Raw genomic sequence first — 14,798 nt, 5'->3', positions numbered from 1 at the left:
TGTGGCACTCTTGTGTTAGACTCCACAACAGTTTCTCTTTCTTTTTTCCCCCTTGAGCCACTTGTATTCTGTTTTATACATTAAATGGTTGGAAAACTGTATATCTTAACTTAAGTACAGCATTGAAGCACTTTTCTGTTATAAGCCTAACTCTAGGCTACTTCAGAAGCTAATAGGCTACTGTACTTTTTACCCCATTAGGTTTATTTGACAACTTGATTGAGTATTTACTATGTAGATTTAGTTTAATAATACAAAATATAATTAAAACAATTAAATCATGATAATATAGATTAAGGTAAAACTTTCTTGATCCCAGAGGGGGGATCCAAATCAATGCATCAATAATCATAATACAGTAATATGATATACATGATTCTGAAATATGATTCTGCTTGAGTACTTTTACTCTTGGTGTTTTGAGTATATTCTGATGTAAATACTTTTGTACTTTTCCTTAAGAAAACACATATATTACTTGTAATAGAGTATTTCTACACCACTGTGTTATTTACTACGGTTTGGCTACTTAAAGGTGCACTATGTAGTTTTGGGGAACACATTTTAAACCAGAAGAGAAAGATCTTCCTTGACTGATTGTTGGTGTCTAAACAAACTAAATAAACAAACTCTCTTTGTTTTCATGACTGAATAAACTGAATAAACTTAAAGGACACACAATGTAATACTGTTTTACATTGTGTGGCGGACCCTGCCACCTTTCCAGCTTCAAACAGTGTTCTGGGGACCTTATTTTCCTCTGAGAACAGCTTGTTTATTCACTTATGGACAAAAGACATATTTCTGAGTTTGTATTATTGCCTCATTAATAATGTAAATATTAAAATTCTTTGAGTTTGAATTTCTTCTCCAAAACTACATAGTGCACCTTTAAGTACAATATGTGTGTAGCCCTACTTCTTCCACCTCTTCTATTACAATATGTTTCTATAAATCTATTTTTATACCCAATATATTTTTGACTTCCTGTCTTTTTTGTCTTTTTGTGTCTCTAATTAGTTGACATACTGTCAATTTTAATTTCAATGGCCTATGTATAACTTCTATGAAGTAATCATATTACCTTTTCTTTTCTTTTCTTTTCCTTTCCAGGTGAAAAGCGGCAGCACTGGCGCAAACGCATGCCTTCGGACAATGTAGTCCACCAATAATAAGTTCCCACACTGCTCCGGCGTGGTTAGCATACACTTCCCGGCGTCCTTTGCGGCCGCTGCTGTGGACGGTTTGTTTTCCTGCTCAGACGCGGCTAGTTCAAGTTGCCATAGCACAAGTGAAGCCGAGGGGCTGTTTCTTCCGTCAACTATCGCTCCCAAAGCCACAAACCAACGACTCTGGTGTCACATATTCACTTCGGTGTCATGTTTTTCCTCTGTTTCCGCTGTGTTTTGCAGTTTTTTGCGGTATTGTCACAAAGCTAAATGAGTCGGCTAACGGTGGGTTAGCTAGCTACCGGACAGTAGTCGCCACTTGTTGCTAGCCCGGGGGAGCATCGCCCACAACAATGCCCGGCGGCGCAGCGATTGACTGGGAAGAGGACAGTTTGAATAGCCGTGGTGTGCTGGTCAGATAGCTTTTCTGTCTCCACTGGTTGTTGAAGGTAACAATGACAAACCTAACATGTCTGCTAGCGATGACAGAAACATGTAGTGTGAGGAAAGTTCAGAACCAGCCCAGTTTGTGCGTTAATCTGATTAACAGTTAGACGAAGCTAGTGCTGGTCACTAATCGTCAGATTTGCTTAGTCGGGACGTTTTTCGAAGATCTACCCTGTCCCCAAAACTATGGATACATCCACTGAGTCGGATTCATACGACAGGACGAGGGTGCACAGGCCGCGGGTGCGTGAAGCCCACCGCAGACCCAGCCGGGACAGGTGCAGAGAGAACGGGAGTGGAGGTGAGGGTCGAGCGGTGGACATCTCGGAGAAGATCAGCACGCTGGCGAGCACTTTACAGGTACTTATACAGCTGCAAATGCTGGACATACACTCTGGGCTTATATCATATTCATTTATAGCTTGTATTGGCTCCTAAACTATCAGTTGCTGTCTGTAAGAGCTTCTTTTCTTTTCTCTTTTCTTGACAGGACACCAGCAGGAACTTAACCAAAGTGGACCAGATGCTGGGCCAGTACAGGGAACATACAGATGACCAGGCTGAAGCCATGGCCCTGGTGAGACACGTCCTATTAATTATAATTTAATAATGATAATCCTTTTGCACCTTAAAGATCCAGATGATGTGACAGTGGTCCTTCCTTTGCCCGTAGCCATGTTTTTATGTCAGAGTTTTAAATGCGTGTTGTTGTAGCACCAAACCACCTGTTAGGTGCTAAATGGAGCGATTTTGGACAACATTAGAAGAAACATTTGATAGAATGTAACATTTGTCTTACAGTCCATTTATTAGTCCATTATCTCATTCAATTTTCAGTCCTCATCCATTTGACCTCACTTTTAAAAACAATTGCTCTCTCCCCACTGTCTCTCCTTCTCCAGATCTTTTCAAGGGTGTGAATTGACTTATGCATTCTTTAACCAGTTTGTTTTTTGTTTCATAATGTTATTAAAACATTTTCTTACGTTTCTGTTTGCCTTTTTTTCTGCACCAGCTCAGGGAGAACCTGGAGGAGTCCATCGGTCACCTACAGACTCAGAGGCGCGGCAGATCCAATGGCGCTCGGAGTACTTCCGCTTCGGCCTCCACCCTGCACACCAGCGACCTGGAAGCTTGCTCGGGATCAGGTATGGAGATACACACAGGATTGTGTTTTCCGTTGTCTTCTAATTGTTGTCTTAGCTCTGGATAATTTGCAAAGAGATAAAAACACAAAGTACACCTTAAAATTATGTTCACCTTGAGTGAGTTTGTGCTGTCTTTGTTTTGTTCTATATTTTTGAAGCAACCAGCCTACAGAAGCTCCAGTTTCAACACTATGTAACATATGTAAATCTGTTATTTCAGACGGCCAGCGTTTCTACCCTACTTCTCCACTGAGGGACTATACAAGCACTCCAATAAGGAGAAGGAGGTCTCAGTCTGCCGGTGTTCGCTTCAAGGATACCAGCCAGACAGGAGAGGATGTAAGAAATGGAGACAGACTAACTACAAATCGGTGCCAATTGTTACTGTCATGTAATTTTAGAGAGTTTCCACAGGAGGGCACACTGAGTCAGCGACATGGATATAAAATTACTTACGCTAATCAAATCAGCTATTGTTCATATTCACATGTATTTTCCTTTTACAGAGGTCTACTTTTTGCGTTGCTTTGCTTATATTGTTTTATATTCTGTATCTATCTCTGGCTGTCTCATATAGATTCACACTGTGCACCAATCCCTGAGGGATCTGCGTTGTGACCAGCTGAGACTGTGTGATGACCTGGATAGAGAAATCCTCAAGAGAAATAGGTACCTGAGGGGAGAGGCATAGTCCGAACATCAGAAAGTAACATTATGTTTTTATGTTCCCATCTAGCACACTGGCTAGTACACAGCTGAATTCATCAGTCATTGGCGTTTTTTGTTACATGCCATAGTAACAAGTAGCATAAACAAAAGTATTTCTTCCATGTTGAACAGAGTTTTTACAAAGTCTGGAAAGTTTTGTAAATGCTTAATTTTAATTGTGTTTTCAAGGTTAGGAATATGCTTGAATTCAAAAATACTTGTAAATCGGTTATTTGTCTACTCAGTCTCTCATGTAAATCAACAATCTGTAATCTAATATTTAAAATGGAACGACCCAGTCGTCATATTTGTTGTCTTCTGGCCTCAAAATTAGCAAGCATTAAATAATCATGATCAAGACATCCAGTCAAATTTGATATGATCAGCTGGTAAAATAAGTAAGGTGATAATATATGGTGATTGCTGTTTGTATGAAAGAATTCTGTAAACTTTATTTTTCCCGGTTGGGTTTATAAAAACAATTTAGATGTTATGAAAAAGGCTTCATGACTCTGGAAATGGTTGGTTTAGGTGCCTTGAAAGTGCTTTAAATTTACTCTTAAAAAGCTGTAAAAAAAAAAAAAAACCCTGTTTGAAAAGCTGGTAAAATGATAAAGACTGGTGACAATGGCCAATGTAGTAAAAAATGTTCATTCTCAGATAAAGAGATTAACTAATTAGAATGGGCTCTTTTTAAAAAATCTTTTTCTTGTCACCAGATGGGCCACTCACCTTTTTAAAGTTTAGTCAAAAGAAAACTAAATGACCTCGGTGTCCTAAGTCTGCCTATGCTTAAATTAAATTTGGATTTGGTTTCCTACGTTATTTTCTTCACTCAGGAAGAACTGCAGCCCTTTGATCTTTTATTTTCCATATCCACTGTACATACAAATATTTTGCTTGAGCTTTGAAAACAAATGCATGTGTTTTGAAAAGACCTTGGTGAGAAAGTGATAAAAGTTTCATCGGAGGCCTGAAGAGACAGCACTGGAAAGTCAAAAGGCAGCAGATCTTTCTCCCAAAATGCATTAGAATTTGACATTTCAAGTTATTAAATAATCTTTCCTCCCTGGCGCTGCTGACCGCACCAAATTGATCTACCACCATATTTCAACATCTGAAGCTGAGTAATTATTTTTAGTGGTGTCACATTATGCATTCACATTTTGATCAATGGTGTCCTGGAATGGGATTTTTCTGAGCAACCGAGAACTCTGCTGTGTAAATATTTTCAGTCGGCTGGATTTGTCTTTTTTTTGTTGTTGTTTTCTGTAGGTCTGATATTGACACCAGGCGAGCGATGGAGAACCTTGTAGACCACATGGCAACTTCCCAGAGACAGGCCTCAGTGAGTTGTTTTATTTCACCACCAATGCTTCAAGTATGCTTTCTAACTCTGTGGACTTCAGAAGAAATGTGGATGCATCCCGAATTTAAAGAGACATTACAGTCTACAGTGATGTATGAAAGAATGTATATGTATAAAGAAAAATGCAAATATTTATGTTTCCTGAATAGAAATGGACAAACGGTGTCCTATTTCCAAATGGCAATTCAGTAAAGTCTAACATTTTCAGAATAATTTCAGGCACATGGCTCCTCACTGCACCATCATTACTCCAACAAATATGCTGCTCCGAATGACAGCCAACATGTTCAATATGTTTTATCTTGTCACGTCTGTGAACGTGACGAGATAAGGTGATACTTCCTGATTAAACGGGGAATTCTTGCATCGTGAATGTAATACTTCCAGTCAGTTTTTGCAGATATTTTTTGTCACCCACCCTTTTAATTTCCTGGTGTCTCATTTATCATATCTTGCTGCCATTCCTGTGCTGGCGATGTTTGCGTGACCTGAGGCGTGCGTCGTCTCCCTGTCTGCAGGTGTCGTCTCGTGTGGAGCGGCGTCTGCAGGAGCTGGAGAGAGAGATGAACCCAGAGCAAAGCAGCGTGGGGCGAGAGAGAAGGCCCAGCCAGCGGGCGGCCATGTCTGACGAGCTGCAGGAGGTGACACTCCTCCCCCCCATCACTCATCTGCTGTGATCCCTCACACCTCCCTGTTGAGACTGTCATGCCCACATATTCAAAGAGAATGCCATAAAATAGTCACGAGACAACAGGAAGGCAGGACCGGACAAGATGGAAGCTGACAGTACCCAACTTTCACTTTATTTATTTACTTATCAGAGACAACATGCATTGATTCACATCAATATGGTATGAGTATGTCAGATTTCATCTGCAGTCCTTGAGCAAGTTACTTCACAAACAGTCATAGAAAACACAAAAAAATCAATATAAAACACATGGTAGCCACCCATAGTAGGACATAGTTTATTAAAGAAGATTGTTAAAAGCAGATGCATACAAGCATATAGGATAATTGAAATATACTTCAAGTCACGCCTTATCATGCGTCGTGCAGCAAATACTAAGAATACATGAATAGAGCAAACGAACAAGGCAACATTAGACACAACATGCTGACTTCAAATGCAGTAAGAAAACACTCACAAAAAAAATCTGTTGGTTAAAAGTATAAGTGGATTAAGTGTCTCAAATTAGCGTGTTTCAGACGTGATGCTGTTCGCTTACCGTTCTAATGCAGTCACCTCTATTAACAGCTCCAGTGTACCTACTTTTAGTGTAATTGCCAACTGCTCATCAGGAGCAATTTGGGGTTCAGTACCCTGCTCAAGGATACTTCGACATGCAGCTGGGGGAGCCAGGGATTCGAACCAGCGACCTTCTGATTACTGGACGACCTGCTCTTGAGCTACAGCAGCCAGAGAAGCATTGCTTTCATAACTCATTTTACCAAAACTACTTAACATGAGGAGAAATTTGGCTTTATGCGCATACAGGGCCAGCAACAGCAACAAACGCCTGTTGGTTAGTCTTGGTTAGTAATACAAACCACTGACATTTACACAATTTAGTAATGCTCAATTAAAAAAAATAAATAAATAAAATAAAAATCAGGAGCTGTTCTGGCTGCTGGCTCTGGTACAGAAAGGTTAAAGTGCAAGCTAGACGCCATTAACAAACGAATGCTAAAACATTCTCTAGTGATCACCGGTGAGTAATTATTCCTTTGCAAGAAAACAAGGCTAGAAAAGGACCAAAACCACAAACGATAATTGGTGTGATTAGCGATCTTCCACACAGCATTTGCAGATACAACATTTATTCCTGCGTTGTCAGTCAAACAGAAAAATCTCAGTGTCTGAGGGCTTTTTTTTTTTTTCCTTCTAATGTACTGCATCCTCTGTTGTTTGTCACAGCAGCAGTGTTCCCAGTGTGTCACCTAGCCCTCTTGCTCCACTTTATGAGACTATAAAGCCCACCTAGGCAATTACTGTGATGCAGTGCAAATGGTTGCTAAGCAAGTAATTGCTACTTCCCTCTACTTCTTGCCAATCATGTTTTTTAGGCTCGCATTTGTCTTAAAGCATTAATAGCTGAGAGAGCTCTGTCATTAGGTGCACTTTAGTGTTGTAGACTCAAAGTTAGGTGCACTCAATAGATTATAAAGAATACATTATCTTGTACTATTGCTCTCTTACATTGCTACTTTGCATTTAGACACACAAGTCATCCATAATATGCATCATTAGCATAATGTTAGTTCAATTCTGAAATACCTCAACCATTTATTTCTTGTCACTGATGTGGAGGACAGGGTTTTGTATAAGCTAATCATTGTCATGGCACCAGTCCTTTTAAATCTCTCAGTCCTCCGGCAGTTTGTTAGAAGACCACAGAGGGGCGCTGTGTAGCTGCATGCAGGCTGATCACCTTTGGAGAGCCAGACTTTTCAACACGCTGTTTAATGATAGTAGCTACCAATTCATTTGCATCCAACTCCTCCGTAGTGCCCTAATGGGACAACAGCAGGGCCCGGGGCGATGGGAAATAATGCATTTGTCCAAAAATTAAGGGTAAATAAACAAGCACGAGGAAATGAAGAGGAAAATAATCTCTTTTACTACAAAAGAGCAGGATGGGAGGGAGAGCAGAGGGCACATTTATTCCCCACCGATGGGCCCGCTGTGATGTGAATCAAATAGATGATGAGTCACTTGGGTAGATGTTATTGCTAGCAGCCGGTAATTCATCACCACAGCCTGCTCAGAATGAGTGGGATTGAGTGGGATCTAAGCCCTAGTACAAATCCACCATGATGCCAGTAGCTTGTTCCAAGAAGACAAGATGGAAGATGCTGTGATGCAACAGCACCTCTCATATTGCATTCTTACACTATGTGTGCTCTTATGATAACACATGCTGTGGCCTTGTATATTGTGTTTTGCAGACTTCAGTGAGACGCCAAGTTCAAGTCCATGACCGAGAGGAGGCCGTGACAGGCCGGCTACTGACAGCGGAGCGGTCCAAGGTACTTTTATTTTGTTTTTTTCAAGGAATGTTTCGTATTAAAAATGTGAAAGCCTTTGAAAAGGTTTTGTGAATTTCATTTTATGAAAGTTTGCCTTTCTTTTCTGCATCATTTTACTGGATTTGGCAGAGGCAGCAGTTAGAATTCTAAAAACTTTACAGATGAAAATAAAATGGAGCCACTTGCCAATACCTCCATAATTGTGCTGTAACTCAAACTGTATAAATGTATAAATGCTGCATACCTAATGATATACTGCAGACTATGAGAACTAGGGGTAAACCAATATGGCTTTTTCAGGGCCGATACCAATTATTAGAACCAAGGAGGCTGAAAACAGATGTTTGGGAGCGATATTCATTTGCAGTAATAATGACACTCCTTCACTCCTCCAGTGATGGAGGTCAATTCACTCAAGTTCTGTTCTTAAGTACAATTTTCAGGTACTTTACTTGAGTGCTATTTTCTGCTACTTTATACTTCCTTTCCACTACAATTATTTAATACAGTTAGCTATGAGTGACTTTGCAGATTCAGATAAGTCAGGTAAGTTTATGGGCTATTAATTGTGACGTGTTAGCAATCAGATATTGCTATGGGTGGGACATTGTGTGAGAGGTTGCTGCATCAGAGCCAAAGTAGCACATTTTTAAATTAGTTTATTTTTATCTGCAATATGACAGACAAATCACCAATACCGATAATCAGAAAAATGCAGAATATCGGCCTAATAATTGGCCATGGTCGATAATCGGTCTACTCCAACGAGAACACATCATGCCAGGCTCCTGCTTTGACCACATCAATTTAGATCCTTCAGAATTTCTTTTAATATTGCTTCATTTGTTGAACCAACAGTCCAAAACCAAAGGCTCTTCATTTATAGTCATAATTGACTAAGAAGAGCAGCAAATTCCTGCATTTTGTTTTTACATTTTTGCTTAAAAAATTACTACATTGATAACTTGATTATCAAAATAGTTGCCGACTAATTTTCTTTCAATCGACTTATCGATTAAACGTCTAATTGTTGTGACTTTCCTTCTAAGTATTTATTGTTCTGATGTTGTTATTGTTATGATCTCCTTAGATGGATCACGAGCTGGAGAGAGCTAGACGACTCCTTGAACAGTCTGAGGATAGCAGAGAGTCCCTTAGTCAACAGGTTTGTTTATGTCTGTGTACTGCTGTATATGCAGATCTACAATAAATCTCAGGAGACAAAACCATAATCAGTGCAGCATCTCCTTCGAGAAGTGTTGTTTTTCGCCCGCTGTCAGATAGTCAGATGTCTTCCTCTGTTTCCATTTTACACGGCTGACCATCCCCAGGTGGAGGACCTGCGCAGTGAGCTGCTGAGGATGAGAAAGGAGAAGACCGAGCTTGAGAGGGCACGGCTGGAGACTTTTCAGCCCATTGCTCAGCCACATGGCAACCACACTGACAGGGAGGAGGGAAGAGGTGGACAGCGAGTGCCAGGTACTGAATGTCTGGATAAGCAGGAGAGGAGAAGACAGACAGGATTTGGATGCAAGTTACAGGTGGATGGATGGGTTAAAAGATAGCTATGCCACAGAAATAGCTGTCTTGTCTTATTTATCAGTTTCTCCTTGAAGAAAATCTACAGGCAGTATGGTCAGGAACAGGCCAGCAGGAAAGAAGACAGTGAAGGCAGGACAAGTGGATTATTTGAGAGAGGATAAAGAATTGGTTTGACTTTAGTGCAGAAAGAGAAAAACAATGTCAAATATATGATGATAAAAGGGGATAAAATGAAGAGTAGATTAGAGAGAAGTATTAAATATCTCACCTATCGGTGACCAACTGTTTTTTTGTAATGTTATTGATTTAAGGGCATCCTTGGGCCTCAAAGGGACAGTTCAATCTTAAATCAAAAATCCATATTTTTCCTCTTACCTGTACTGCTATTTATCCATCTAGATTGGTTTAGTGTGAGTTGCCGAGTTTTGGAGATATTGGCCGCAGGGATATCTACCTTCTCCCAAATGTAATGGAACTAGATGGCACTCAGAGATACCGGCTGTAGAGATCTCTGCCTTCTCTCGAATGTAATGGAACCAGATGACACTTGGATTATGCTGTTAAAAGCACCACAAAATGACAGCAGTGTCTCTTTCAGGAAATCATGACCCTGTTAATAATATTAATCCACAGTCCTTGTTGTTAGCAGTTTTATGTAGGAACTACTTTCTTTTTACCGAATCACACCTGCTAACTGTATGTAGGGTAGCTAACCAAGCTAACCAAGCTAGCTAATGTTACAGCTCAGCTGAGGAGGAGGCCATTAGTGTTTACATCCCACTCTGTCTCTCTGTCCCCACTCTAGAAAAAATCAAGTGAATGTAAGGTTAAAAAAAGCCATAATCGACTTAAATTTTTTTCTCCCTCAAAAATTGTTGCCCAGGTTTTTTTGGTTTTTGCAGAAAGGTACGGTCTGTTTCTTGTGCTCCCTAATCCATCAGTCACCTTCTTGTCAATTTGTTTCTTGTTTCCAGATCTAAGCAATTTCGCACAACACTTTAATTATGTGCCTGCATGTTGTCTACACGTGTATAGATCGTTCAAACCTGGAGAAAGAAGTGGTGGAGCTGCGAGCCCAGCTCAGTGCGGCCTCAGTTCTCAGCGAGGCGGGAGAACTGAAAAGGGCTCTGGACCGCAAGGAGAAGGAGAGGCTCCAATTCAGCTTACAGGTGGAGGTGTGTGAGACCGTGGGTATTTGTATTAGACAACAAGAGCTTGTAACAGAGAATCAGTTGCATGTCATTCCATAGTTGGCTGTCTTGGCAGCACGCTCTGATGAATAAATGGGAAACATTGAGGATCTCTCAGCTGGGGTGCTAACGAACGCAACACATGCATGCTTTTTGAGTTTGCCCATGTCACCGTCTCCACCCTGAGCGGGGTTATTTCAGTTTGTCGGGCGCCTCTCATCCGTGGTCGCATCCCCCGCCAACTCCATGGCGCTTGATCCTCTTAAAATCGTCAGATGAAGTGACAGTTGGAATAGGAGATCAGAAGTCAACCAGCAGTCATTTATCCTTCTCAAACTGGTGCAATGTGTCACTTCCATCTCTGTAACAAGACATAAAAAAAAATGTAAGGAAAGAAACCTTACAAGGCTATGGTGGGTATCAATAAAATGTAAGGAGAAATAGCTGCACTTGAAGCATTGGCACATTCCTCTAATCTCTGATGTTTCTTTCACTGAATATGTGTTTAAACTCCCACGCTTCCCCCATTGCCGAGTAGGTGTTAAAAGATGAAGTGGGTGTTTGCCTGTATCACCTGGGGCGCCTCTTATGGTTTTTATGTCTAGATCAAAATAGACGCTGGAAATGTTTCATTTTAACGGTAAATGAGCAAAAATGAAGTATAATGAGGAGAATGGGGCGGAAGATTCAATTTCTCAGTGACTGAATTTATATACAGTCTAATAGGTCTGTGCCTAATCAGTCTATGACTAATTACTCCTAACTGACAGTCTTATTCAGTTTAAATACCTAAACGGCACCAGGCTTACCTTACTTGCCCTTACTTTAGACTTCAACCAAGCTTGAAACTTCCAAGTGATTGTGATTTTGTTGTGGATATGAAGTCAATTCAACACAGTCTCAACCTCCTTTGACCTTTCTGTCTTTGCCTTTATCCTTGTCTTTCCTCAAAATAGTGCATCCCTTTTTTCTTTTCCTTTTTGCTTCCTTCTTTAAAAATCAACTTTCCTTTTCTCCCTATTCCTGGCTCCCATAAACTCATTCCTCTGCACCCCTTCGTCTCCCGTCCTCCTGCCTTTCTGTATTTCCCTCCTGTTAGCTGCAGTAGTAGTCACAGAATCGCGCACACACGTCCTTGACCTTTTTCTCTTTTCTATATACCAGGAATTGTCATCAGACCTGGCGCGGCGGGAGCAACAGCAGCTACGAATGCTGGAGCAGCTGAGGGAGATACAGGTATTTTAATATTTGTCATTGCGTCACACTGGAATTCATCGGTGGATAGGTAATTTAATTCAAGGACCTTAAACAAGAGGTACTTTTTCTAGTGGCAATTTAAATTGGATGCATACTAATCGTGGTGCCTCATTCTGGCCCACAAGTTTACAGAACTAGAATGAAATTCTAATTCCTAGAACTATAATTCGTACCGCCGCAGGAATGAGATCCTTCAGAATAAAACTTCAGACAGTTTAGAATCCACCCCATGGTTAAAAAACATAGATTAAGATTAGAAAGAATGAATGTACACTTAAAGTTTAAATCCACTCATCCTTTCAGACCCGAGGGCAGGCAGAGAGGAGGGAGATGGAGGCTTTAGTCCAGGAGAGCACAAGGACCAGAGATGAATTGAAGACCAGAGCCCAGGAGGCTGTGCGGCAGTGGAGGGCAAAGTGCAGGAGATTGCAGAAAGAGCTGGAGGAAGTGAGAGCCCAGGCTCAATTCCATACCGACAAGGCCTCGCAGGTGGGTTGAGACAGACGCATTCATTACACGGCTTTTGACACTACAGCCTCCAGAAGCAGCTGCGGCTAAGTAACTGCTAATCTTTATAATGCTGGCTGTCTTTCCACATTGAAAAAAGATCCAACTTAACAACGCATTGAGTTTTATTGGACTGATCGAGTAGAATTATAAAACTACACTTGAAGTGAGAAAAATGACCTTACCATTTGCTTTAAACAGACAGTCCACTGATTTTAGCCATTTGTTTACCCGTCCGATCTGAGTGCTAATCAGCTGGTTTAAAGAAAGCAAAGTTTGAAGAAATAACCCTGATGATGTCATTATTGGGTGCTTTCACAACTAGCATGTAAGGTTCAGTTAAAACGAACTAAGGTTTGCTCAGTAAGTGTGGTTCATTTGTGCTGGTGTGAAAGCTCAGTTGAACTCTGGTGCAGATCAAACAACTGAAAGTGGTCTTGGTCAATTTCCAAGCAGACTCTGGTACAGTTGGTTTGATGCATGGAAACAAATGAACCAACTGCAGGTTTTTTATGAGAGCTGATGTGATTTTAACACAATTTTAAAAGCTAAACTACTGATAAATCCATCTGCTGATTACGAACTCTTCAGGAAGCAATCTTATAGTCGAGCAACGCAGTCATTTGGCAACCATAATAATATGTAGCCTAATAATACTATTTATACTTAGAATCAGCTATGTCTTTGTGAGCCATTTGTGACATAAAAAAACATAAATACTCAGCAGAGGCATTAAAGTTCTGTGTAAACTTCTGTCAGTCACTGGAAATTGATTTCCCCCTGTGGGTCCTGATGAGGCAGGAAGACATTCGCCAAAATTGTCTAATCAAAAAGATATCCATCAGTCTGTATAACTGCATGTTTACTCCTCTTGGGCTGATGTAAAAAGTCAGTGTGAACAGGAACCGAACCAGAACTAAAATACAACGGTGTCCCTTGGTCAGGGCCAAATGAATGGAACTGGAAGTGTGAGAGCACCCAACGACTTGAAATTTTCAACATAAAGTTGGCATTTAGAAAGCAGGGGAGATTACTGAAGGATTTTTTGAGTTGCATTGTAGCAAATGTAGGATCCAGGGCTGTTGGAGTAAAAGTCAGGAAATCTCTGCCTTTGCTGCTTTGATTTAGGCTGCTCTTCTTTTAATGCTTCCCCTTATGAGCCCTCTACATTTATAGAAGTGCAGCACTAAGTGCCTCTTTAAAGCAACATTTTGCATCCAATTATTTGGATGTCAAGTGTGGATTTATGGTAGGTTTAGTCTATTAAAACTAAAACCACTTTAGCACCAAAGTAACTGACATTTTTCCACTTAGAAAGTTTTTTTCCATGATGCCTAAATGTACCGATATGCATCATCTATGAGGTTCTCAGTGGTAAAGCCACTGAGCAGGCTGCATGAAAAAAATACATACATTGTACCTATAGTAATATACATTAAACAAACGCGTGCCATTGGTGACCTGTGATTTTAATTGTGCATTAGAGTTACTGTGGCTGCACAGCTTGTCCCTGTTGACAGTGGGCGTTCTTTTAGCTTAACTTGTAACAAAGTGAAAGCTCTAAGTTGTTGCAAAGAATACAACAAAGGTTTACCAGACCAGTTAATCCTGTTGCCACTCATTGACTAGGTATCAGTTGGCACTGGTGGGCAACTGCAAGTCAAATACGAGTCAGCTCTACTCATTCGCTCCCAGCAGCTCTGTCTCCAGCGTTCCAGATAGTGCTACTGCTGCTGCTGCCGCTGCTGGCTTGGCTAGCGGCACTGTTAAGACTGTCTTTGTTGCATTTTCTTAGCAGTGGTCTCTGGTTCATTCATAGCTGCTTTGACTTTGACTGGGTGTTCTAAAAAGTAATCAATAATGTTTGTACTGAAATGCATTTCTCAGCTCCAGTAGTAGACTGATTTGTGGCGACGCCCCAGGCAATGAGAGGAAAAACAAAACTTACTTCAGCCAAACTCTCCCTGTAGTTCTGCAACCCACTGTCGTCTGCGGATGGTGGAAGCAAACTAGGTTGCTACAACTGGCGAGAGTGATACACAGCATATTGGCAAGTGTTATGAACATTGTGGACACACGACACCATAACAATACCTACTCTGGTACTCCGATGTTATTTTTTTAGCAGCTTGGTGTCTCTCAGCAATCCTTCCTCCCTGCTTTTTGACATTACAGTGTTGAGCACATTCAAATTTTAAATCTCAGCGTTTTAGAGAAAATAAATCAAAACCCTCCATCAGAAGCGATCTACATATGTTAAAAAGTTTTTCCGGTCTAATTTCTTCATATCCTTTCATAGTAGAAATTGACAGGGAAATCAACAAAAGCAGCTCCTTTTATACCTTTTTAAGTATAATAATTGGCAACAGAAGAAATAAATACATCTCCATTACAATCCGTATTGTATGATGCATGTAGCCCCCTTACAATG

The 14,798-nt window shown here is 40.7% G+C and overlaps 1 protein-coding gene across 1 annotated transcript in view; it reads left to right on the top strand.

Annotated features, from left to right (window-relative positions):
• Positions 1 to 1,233: 1,233 nt before the first annotated feature.
• LOC141017606 (centrosomal protein of 128 kDa) overlaps positions 1,234 to 14,798 on the top strand; it is a 40,474-nt gene continuing 26,909 nt past the window's right edge. Inside the window, exons 1-13 of the mRNA XM_073492310.1 lie at positions 1,234 to 1,976; positions 2,107 to 2,193; positions 2,632 to 2,764; positions 2,985 to 3,103; positions 3,342 to 3,433; positions 4,748 to 4,820; positions 5,360 to 5,482; positions 7,791 to 7,871; positions 8,962 to 9,036; positions 9,203 to 9,350; positions 10,449 to 10,588; positions 11,768 to 11,839; positions 12,164 to 12,349. Of these exons, the coding sequence (XP_073348411.1) occupies positions 1,803 to 1,976; positions 2,107 to 2,193; positions 2,632 to 2,764; positions 2,985 to 3,103; positions 3,342 to 3,433; positions 4,748 to 4,820; positions 5,360 to 5,482; positions 7,791 to 7,871; positions 8,962 to 9,036; positions 9,203 to 9,350; positions 10,449 to 10,588; positions 11,768 to 11,839; positions 12,164 to 12,349 (1,503 nt within the window). The 5' untranslated portion in view covers positions 1,234 to 1,802. The remainder of the gene's footprint in view (positions 1,977 to 2,106; positions 2,194 to 2,631; positions 2,765 to 2,984; positions 3,104 to 3,341; positions 3,434 to 4,747; positions 4,821 to 5,359; positions 5,483 to 7,790; positions 7,872 to 8,961; positions 9,037 to 9,202; positions 9,351 to 10,448; positions 10,589 to 11,767; positions 11,840 to 12,163; positions 12,350 to 14,798) is intronic.

This window comes from Pagrus major, chromosome 22, assembly GCF_040436345.1.
Source record: "Pagrus major chromosome 22, Pma_NU_1.0".
Lineage (NCBI taxonomy): Eukaryota > Metazoa > Chordata > Actinopteri > Spariformes > Sparidae > Pagrus > Pagrus major.
This window is presented reverse-complemented; position numbering and strand designations above follow the sequence as displayed.